We start from the raw sequence: 9,474 nt of genomic DNA on the forward strand, positions 1-9,474 counted from the left end.
TAATGCTGCTGTTCATAGAATCAACTATCTGCTCAGTTTCTGTTATCGCGCTCACTCGGACAGGAGGCTGTCTTTATCCAGTCCTCGTCCAATCAGAGACAGCCACCAACCACCAGGTGACACTAGCGGCATGTATGTACCTGTACAAAATCTACTATACAAGATTAAATAATTATAGGATAAATATAGTTAAAAAAGGATAAACCTGAGCAGTCAGTGTAAATTCTAGTAAATGTTTTGGATAGAACTCACAGGATTTGTTTCCAGACAATCCTCTCTGTCCATCGATGCTTCACATGAATGGAGCGTGTTGGACATCAGACCTCTATTATGTCACACATGTTATTTTATTTTCATTTTACTCAACTGTACTACTTCTTATTTACTTATTTATTCATTTATTTATTCATTCAGTCATTTAGCTGGGGGGTTGGGCTTGGTGTGTGTGTGTATACGTGTGTGTGTGTGACTGTGTGAAAGATTTCATTGAGTGTTTTAATTCTTATGTTTTTAATCATGTAAAGAACTTTGTGTGATTTGATTTGATGAAGGCAGTGTCAAAAATCTGTACATAAAAAGAATGGGTCACAGCTGTGAATCGGTTCCCATCGTTCATTTAAAAGAGTCATTCAAAAGAATCGATTCGTTCATGAATGTCACATCTCTACTTAGAAGAAAAATCCCCAGATTGTTACAACTAAAATGTTCATTAAATGTAAAAATAAAGCAAATCACACTTTTTATAACCTGGGTTGTTTTACGTCGTGTGGTTTTAATCACTGCTGCACAACATCTACAATTGAATAAAAATGAGAAAAACTTGTAGGGCTGTCTTGGTTGACTCGCCTCTGCAGCATCACGTGGACATCGGGGACAGTTCCCCTGGACTGGCAGACTGGGGTGGTGGTCCCCCTCTTCAAAAAGGGGGACCGGAGGGTGTGCTCCAACTACAGGGGGATCACACTCCTCAGCCTCCCTGGTAAGGTCTATTCAGGGGTGCTGGAGAGGAGGGTCTGTCGGATAGTCGAACCTCGGATTGAGGAGGAGCAGTGTGGTTTTCGTCTTGTTCACGAGTGAGGGAAGGATGGAGCGAGAGATCAACAGGTGGATCGGTGTGGCGTCTGCAGTGATGCGGACTCTGCATCTGTCTGTCGTGGTGAAGAAGGAGCTGAGCCAAAAGGCAAAAGGATGTCAGTTTCACATCCACTTCTTATAGTTTCTGTAAATTTTACCCAAAAGCTGAATATCCCGAACTATTAGGTGAGTAGTTTGTCTTCAGCGACGTTTTTTAAACTTTCAATAGAGCATTTAATTAGCAATGGGAGTTTTGAGGCTGCTGTAAGATCAACCGAAGAACTCATTTAAGAAGATCTTTAAGAACTAACAAAGAACTATATTTAGTTCCTCGGCTCTATTTGTGGACTAAATCCAATAAACCGGATGGTTCCTGATAACGGTCTGGTAATGACTGGATCCAGCCTGCAGGGGGCAGCAACACACCACCTGCGCATCCTGTCTGTTAAACCATAGAAGAAGATCCTGGCGCTGCTTCCCGTTAACACTTCTGAGCTACCACACCACATCATGTAAGCATTAACGTTCCGGAAAGAAACCGCTTAAATCGAATCTTTGCTGTTGTTTATGTGTTTACCAGTTAACTGGTCTGTTTTGTTTACACACCTGCAGTGGTGTGACGTCAACGCTAAGAAGCTAACGGTAGCTAGCAGCTCTGCTAACGGTAGCTAGCAGCTCTGCTAACGGTAGCTAGCAGCTCTGCTAGTGACGAAGAAACTATGATGGCCGAGCTCAGCCTGTGAGCAGTGAAACGGGCCTGAATTACCGGGTGGGTAACGGGAAACACGCGCTTCTCATTTGGGAAACTGTGTGAAGTCAAACGTGGAGAAAACGGAGCAGCAATAATCACATGAATGTCAGAAATGATGAAAATGAGTCCACGCTGCAGCTGAAGCAAGCCACACGTTTGAGCAGAAAAGGCTGGAAACGACGTGATTTAAGCGGTTTAAACGAGGCAGTCATTTAATCATTTAACGAGCTCAGACTGATGATCACAGCTGGGTGGGTGAAATGTTCACTCATTTATTAAATGCTACTTTTATTATCTATTATTTGTGTATTAAATCAGTCAAATTTTATTTGTATAGCCCTTTACAAAAACCACAAAGTACTCAAACTTCTTTCCACCAGAGTTATAAACAGTATGTGAAGGTAATGTATATAATAATTAAAACAGCACATTGAAGCTCTTTCTGGTTGTTTCTGCCTTCCAGAAGCATAAACAGACTAAACGAGAGCAGCATACACCTAGAAAGGCTGGCGTAGTCGGGACTAGAAGCTAATAAAAAAACATCTTCAGCTTCGATTTCAAAAGGCTGAGAGCAGCAGTGATGTGAATGTCGGGGTCCAGCAACCGTCCCCCCGATTGGCAGAAGCTGACCGGAGAACGCAGAGTCCTGCCATGATTACGCATCATTACAATCCTCGACAAGTAGCCGGCACCAGCCATTAACGGCATTAAACGCACAACAGAAACTATTTCCATGTTTCCACTTTTTCCTCATTTCCAGTTATTCCTGCTACTATTTACCTGCTATCCTCACTAAACCAACTCCAGCTCAGCTGCTTTGTGGCGCCACCGTGCATCAGAAACGTCTTCTTGGCTTTATTCCAGCCATAGAGGAGCATTATTTTTCTTCTTTTCACACACACATAGAACTTTCTGCTCACTGGTTGATCTTTGGCTGCTCCTGATTGGACGTTACCGTCAATCTAAGCTCTCTGATTGGTGGAAAGTCTGACAGGAAGTGGCTTCATCATCATGTCCAGGTCTAAATAGAGGTCTCTTAGCAACATAGTAGTGATGGTGATGTTTTATGATGAAATGTGATAAATAATGCTGTTTCTAAATATACTGTATAAATCCCAGAGGGAAGTTGTGCTCCAGCACACCTGATTCAAATCTAGTGGATCCAGCAACATCTTTCCAATGACCCATTAGTTCCAGTATGGTGAGTTGGAGCAGGGAAACAACATAAAGCTGCAGGACAGCGGCCTGCAGGGCTGCAGTTTAGCTTTTAAAACTCTTTTTAATAGGAATGAATAAATATTTCATCATTTTAGCTTTTTGAAAAATCTAACATTAGTTTTCAGGATTTTCTAAACGTGAAATGAAGGTTTTCTCTCCGGTTCTGCCGATGGAAGCAGCTTCTTTCCTTACATGCTGCTGTTTGCACTGATGCTCACTTAGCTGCAGTTCCCCAGTCAAATGTATAAAATCAGAAGCTGCTTAACGGACCAGAGCAGGACCACCTCTTCCACCACAGACCAGATTGTCTCCGGGTCATGATTCCACATTATTATAATCCAGTTTTATTCTGAGTGTTACGGCATCTGGACCATCCACCGACCAGGAACTCCTGAAGCATGAAAGATATGAAGCAGTCCACAGCTACACTTTTCCAACATTTGTCGCTGAAAACGTCAGAAAGCAGCTGATTGAGGCCGTCAGATAAATCTGTGTTCTGCTCAGAACGTCCACGTTGTTCATCCTCTTCAGCTTTTTATCTGGTGTATGAACACTTATTGTTAACTCGCTGGTTTCAGGTTGAAACTAGTCCTTTTGCTCTTGGATCTTCTCTGGAAATCAGGTTCCTGTCACATCTCAGTGGATCTTGATGAACGTGGCTGATGTTTCTTCTCTGTTTCAGAAAAATGCCAAAATCCAAGGAAGTTCTGTCCTCCACGTCTGGAAGTGACTCTGACAGTGAAGTCGAGACTAAGGTTGGTGATTTCATCCAACTCCTCGTTTACCAACTTCTTCTTGGATGCTCACACCTTCCCCAGAGAACAAGTCGTTTATTATCGCCAGGTTCACAGCTTGATCTCAGGACTTCCCCCAGCAGGGAGGGATGGGGCGATCTAACAGGGACTGATAGATCTGATCTGCAGAACCAAAAAAAGCAGTTTGATTAAAATCCAGCCCTCGTGGGCTCTAAGCTGGCTGCTAATATTATGAGATGACTTGTGCAGGTTGTACCCACGCCCACTCTGGGCTGTAGCATACCCACCATATCACATGGCCACGCCCACTCTGGGCTGTAGCATACCCACCATATCACATGGCCACGCCCACTCTGGGCTGTAGCATACCCACCATATCACATGGCCACGCCCACTCTGGGCTGTAGAATACCCACTGTATCCCATGGCCACGCCCACTCTGGGCTGTAGCATACCCACTGTATCACATGGCCACGCCCACTCTGGGCTGTAGCATACCCACAATATCACATGGCCACGCCCACTCTGGGCTGTAGAATACCCCATGGCCACACCCACTCTGGGCTGTAGCATACCCACTGTATCACATGGCCACGCCCACTCTGGGCTGTAGCATACCCACCATATCACATGGCCACGCCCACTCTGGGCTGTAGCATACCCACCATATCACATGGCCACGCCCACTCTGGGCTGTAGCATACCCACCATATCACATGGCCACGCCCACTCTGGGCTGTAGAATACCCACTGTATCCCATGGCCACGCCCACTCTGGGCTGTAGCATACCCACTGTATCACATGGCCACGCCCACTCTGGGCTGTAGCATACCCACAATATCACATGGCCACGCCCACTCTGGGCTGTAGAATACCCCATGGCCACACCCACTCTGGGCTGTAGCATACCCACTGTATCACATGGCCACGCCCACTCTGGGCTGTAGCATACCCACTGTATCCCATGGCCACGCCCACTCTGGGCTGTAGCATACCCCATGGCCACACCCACTCTGGGCTGTAGCATACCCACTGTATCACATGGCCACGCCCACTCTGGGCTGTAGCATACCCACCATATCACATGGCCACGCCCACTCTGGGCTGTAGCATACCCCATGGCCACACCCACTCTGGGCTGTAGCATACCCACTCTATCACATGGCTACGCCCACTCTGGGCTGTAGAATACCCACTGTATCACATGGCTACGCCCACTCTGGGCTGTAGAATACCCACTGTATCACATGGCTATGCCCACTCTGGGCTGTAGCATACCCACTGTATCACATGGCTACGCCCACTCTGGGCTGTAGCATACCCACTGTATCACATGGCTACGCCCACTCTGGGCTGTAGAATACCCACTGTATCACATGGCCACGCCCACTCTGGGCTGTAGCATACCCACTGTATCACAAGACCACGCCCACTCTGGGCTGTAGCATACCCACTGTATCACATGGCCACGCCCACTGCAGGGTCAGAAATAGAAGTTTAGCAGACAGAAGTAGATGGAACATAATGTCTGTTTCACGTAAACATGAAAATGTATCTGAGTTATGGGGGGCGTGGCCCTGATAGAACAACACCATGAGGAAGAAGTCGTCCTCAGATCTGGGTGATAACTTTCAGACACCATGATGATGATGATGATGATGATACACACATTTGTTTCCAGGCAAAGAGAAAGAAGTCAAGTCCACCAGAGAAACCGACCAAAAAACCAAAAAGTGGTGAGAGTTCGAAGCCGGGCGGGTCATCCAGAGGCGGCGGCAGTGGGGACGACAACATGTTCCAGGTGCGATCAGGAGGGAATGATAACGCTCAGTTTAACAGCTGCACCATGAAGGCATCATTCTTTAGCTGCATCTCCAGCCTTCCAGCTTTTTTTGTTTTGTCATTTAAACTGGTTTGAAATGAAAAAACTTCCACATGCTGCCCATTTCTAACCAAATCCAACCACACCTGACCAATAACTAGTTCCCACCATTTGTTTCAGATTGGTAAGATGAGGTACGTCAGCGTCCGAGACTTCAAGGGTAAAGTCCTGATTGACATCAGAGAGTACTGGATGAACCAGGATGGGGAGATGAAGCCAGGGAAGAAAGGTGACCACCTGTTCTGCTGGATCTCAGTTCTGCGTTTGATACTGTAGATCCCAGAATCCTGTTTTCAGACTGGAAAACTGGGCTGGACTTTCTGGAGCGATCCTTAACTGGTCCAGGTCCTATTTAGAAGGCCGGAGTTATTTAGTTCCCATCGGCAGCTATGAATCTGAGCGAGTGGCCATGACTTGTTATGTAATCATAACCAGAACTTCAGCGTTAATGATCAAAGTTATGCAGATGATACACAACTTTGTGTCTCTGTCACCAGACGACTGCAGTCCAGCAGACTTACTTTGTCAGAGTCTGGAGCAAATAAACACCTGGATGAAGGAGAATTTTCTACAATTAAATGAAGACAAAACTGAGATTATTCTGTTTGGTAGAAAGAGAAAAGGGTCAGCATTGGTAAACACCTGGAGACTCGGGCTCTTAAACCCACGACCAAGTTGGTAACCTGGGAGTGTTGATAGACTCAGACCTGACTTTCAGCAGCCACATCAAAGCTTCACTAAGAAGCTTTTTACCATCAACAGGATTAAAAGTTTAGTTTCCCAGTAAGACCAGTAGAAAGTCCTCCATGATCCATCTCCAGTAGGCTGGATTACTGTACTGGTCTTTAACAGCACTTCCCAGTAAGACCAGTAAACATCTGCAGCTCATCCAGATGCTGCTGGAGTTTTAACCAGGACTAAGAGATCTGAACACACCAGTTATAACATCTTTACACTGGTTTCCAGTTTAAAATAATAATAATGGATTAGATTTAGAAAGTGCTTCACGTTGTGTATCGTTATCCGTTCACACACTGATGGTGGAAGCTGCCCTGAAGGCGCTCAACCCCGACCCATCAGGAGCAGGTAGGGGTTCCGTGTCTTGCTCAGGGACACCTCGACATGAGCTCTCTGGCTGGGGATCGAACTGGCAACCCTTGGGCTGCAGGACGACCCATTGAGCCATGCCGCCCCATAGTAAACCAGCTATACTGGTTTCCAGATGTAAACCCAGAACGGTTCAGATCCCGAATCCATCTGATACAATCAGAGAACATAAACCTGGCAGAGCTCTGAGATCCAGAGACTCTGGTCAACTAGTCCAGACCAGGGTCCAGGCCAGAGTCCAGGCCAGGGTCCAGACCATGGTCCAGGCCTGTGTCCAGACCAAGGTCCAGAGTAAACCTGGAGCAGCAGGTAGGTGTTCTGCTGCAGTGGAGATGACGGATTAAAAGCAGGTGAAACGTTTAGTTCTTGTTGTCTCTGCTTTCGGACTTTAACTGAGCTGCTTCATTTCCTGGACTCGTTCTGTTTGTCCTGGACTCGTTCTGTTTGTCCTGGACTCGTTCTGTTTGTTCTGGACTCGTTCTGTTTGTCCTGGACTCGTTCTGTTTGTCCTGGACTCGTTCTGTTTGTTCTGGACTCGTTCTGTTTGTCCTGGACTCGTTCTGTTTGTCCTGGACTCGTTCTGTTTGTCCTGGACTCGTTCTGTTTGTCCTGGACTCGTTCTGTTTGTCCTGGACTCGTTCTGTTTGTCCTGGACTCGTTCTGTTTGTTCTGGACTCGTTCTGTTTGTCCTGGACTCGTTCTGTTTGTCCTGGACTCGTTCTGTTTGTCCTGGACTCGTTCTGTTTGTCCTGCACTCGTTCTGTTTGTCCTGGACTCGTTCTGTTTGTTCTGGACTCGTTCTGTTTGTCCTGGACTCGTTCTGGTTCTGGACTCGTTCTGTTCTGGTTCTGGCCTCACTGTTCTGGTTCTGGACTCGTTCTGTTCTGGTTCTGGACTCGTTCTGTTTGTCCTGGACTCGTTCTGTTTGTCCTGGACTCGTTCTGTTTGTTCTGGACTCGTTCTGGTTCTGGTTCTGGATGCTCTGCAGCAGCTGTGATGCTGTTTTATGTGAAGCGCTTTGACTCGTCCTGGACATGAAATGTGTAGAAGTAACGTTGCCGTGGACCATGCAGAACATTTACCTGCTGCAGGTTTCAGGTGTGACATGTTTGTTTTCCCTTCCAGGAATCTCCCTGAACCCTGAACAGTGGAACCAGCTTAAAGACCAGATATCAGAGATTGATGACGCCATCAAGAGAACATAATCATTCCTGTTTCCTGTTGATCTGAGTGGACTGGTTAGTTTTGTAAAACCAGTAACTGTTTTGGTAAGGCCTGTTTGTAGCTGCTAGGTTTAGTTGTTTCTGTGTGGGTTAGTGGAGGTGTGGGAGGAAGAGGAGGGGGTGGGTAGAGAGCACCGACAGTCATGTTTTTGTACTGATAATAAAAATAATGCACCAGATGATTTTTGTTGTTTTATTGATCTTAGTTTACAAACAGGTCTGTCGCTGTGTATCCATCAGGCGTCCAGTCGTTGATCTTCCTCCTCCAGGTGGAAAACCATTTCTGCTGTTAGAACTCGGGTATGGATCAGAGTCCAGGTTTTCCAGAACGTTCCAGGTCTGCATCAGACTAAAGGATTTGACACTATGAAATGTAGGACCTTATCCTTCATTTTAATGGGAGGGTGTAGCACTGAGCTACCAGGTAAATCCACAATGATCCATGATTAAAGCATCATTAATCACATTTCTTCATGAAATAATCACTATCAGTGCTATGTTTCTAAGAGACCTCTATTTAGACCTGGACCTGAATTAACCTCTGTACTTAAAGTGTTTATGTGGTAGATCTAGATCCAGGTTTTGGTGTCTGTGTTGAGTGAGCTGAAAGGGTGATAAATCAGGTGGTGGTCCGGCTATTTGTCTACCACAGTCGGGAACCTCTGCTTTAAATCAGCTGGCCGACCTACAGGCTGGAGATGGATCAGTGTTTAGTCCCCGTAAACAAACGATAAAGAATAAAAAGCGTCCAGCAGGTGAGAACCCATCTTTCCTCCGGTGGTCTCAAACATTGTTCCCGCTGCTCTTTTCCAGCCTCACAGTGACGTCCTGGTGGTTTACAGAGAAATGTTCCAGGATGGCATTTACTCTGTTTCAGGGTCAAATATTGACCCAGCTGCTGCTGTAGAAAGTCTTTTTGTATCTCAGAGACGGACGGGCAGCATGACAACGGCCGGGTCGCTGACATTTACTGGAACTTTGAATGTCTTGTTATTCTTTGTCAGATTTTTCCCCACTGAAGAAAAGCAGTGAAACACAGAAGACAAATATTTCCTCATTGTCTCATGAAACGTATGTGCAAACAGGACGCCGCCAGGAATGTGTGGCAGCTGTAAAGGAGCTGCAGACCTCTGCAATTAGGACAGGTGGTGTAGACGTCCGTAGTTGGGATCAGTGTTGTAGACCTGTGTGATTGCAACAGGTGTTGTAGACCTCCCTGGCTTGGACAGGTGGTGTAGACCTCTGTGGTTGGACCTCCTCGGTTGGGGCGGGTGTTGTAGACCCCCTCGGTTGGGGCGGGTGTTGTAGACCTCCATAGCCGGGATACATGTGGACACACAGCTCAACCAGGGCTCGAACCTGCAAAACTCTGACTGTCAGTGCTAACTACAAAGTCAAAGGAAAGATGAGGACTTTCTTTCTCAGTGAAGAAGAGATGTCCTAAAGGTGTTTCGGCCAATCAA

The 9,474-nt window shown here is 46.4% G+C and overlaps 1 protein-coding gene across 2 annotated transcripts; it reads left to right on the forward strand.

The window, feature by feature from the left end:
• Nucleotides 1-1,487: 1,487 nt before the first annotated feature.
• sub1b (SUB1 regulator of transcription b) lies at nt 1,488-8,128 on the forward strand. Of its 2 annotated transcripts, none has more exons than XM_041999276.1 (5): nt 1,488-1,586; nt 3,726-3,798; nt 5,481-5,600; nt 5,802-5,910; nt 7,914-8,128. In XM_041999276.1, the coding sequence occupies exons 2-5, from the start codon at nt 3,730-3,732 to the stop codon at nt 7,991-7,993; spliced, it is 378 nt and encodes a 125-aa protein (XP_041855210.1). In that variant the 5' UTR covers nt 1,488-1,586; nt 3,726-3,729; the 3' UTR covers nt 7,994-8,128. The 2 variants fall into 2 exon arrangements, with proteins under 2 accessions (XP_041855210.1, XP_041855208.1); XM_041999274.1 differs by lacking the exon at nt 1,488-1,586 and adding an exon at nt 2,053-2,076.
• The last annotated feature ends 1,346 nt before the right edge of the window (nt 8,129-9,474 follow it).

This window comes from Melanotaenia boesemani, chromosome 11 (genome assembly GCF_017639745.1).
Source record: "Melanotaenia boesemani isolate fMelBoe1 chromosome 11, fMelBoe1.pri, whole genome shotgun sequence".
NCBI lineage: Eukaryota > Metazoa > Chordata > Actinopteri > Atheriniformes > Melanotaeniidae > Melanotaenia > Melanotaenia boesemani.

What these genes read in the sequence shown, in the direction of transcription:
- sub1b (XM_041999274.1), top strand. An exon ending in ACAGTGAAGTCGAGACTAAG is followed by an intron (nt 3,799 to 5,480) that starts GTTGGTGATTTC and finishes ATTTGTTTCCAG; the next exon opens with GCAAAGAGAAAGAAGTCAAG. An exon ending in GGGACGACAACATGTTCCAG is followed by an intron (nt 5,601 to 5,801) that starts GTGCGATCAGGA and finishes CATTTGTTTCAG; the next exon opens with ATTGGTAAGATGAGGTACGT.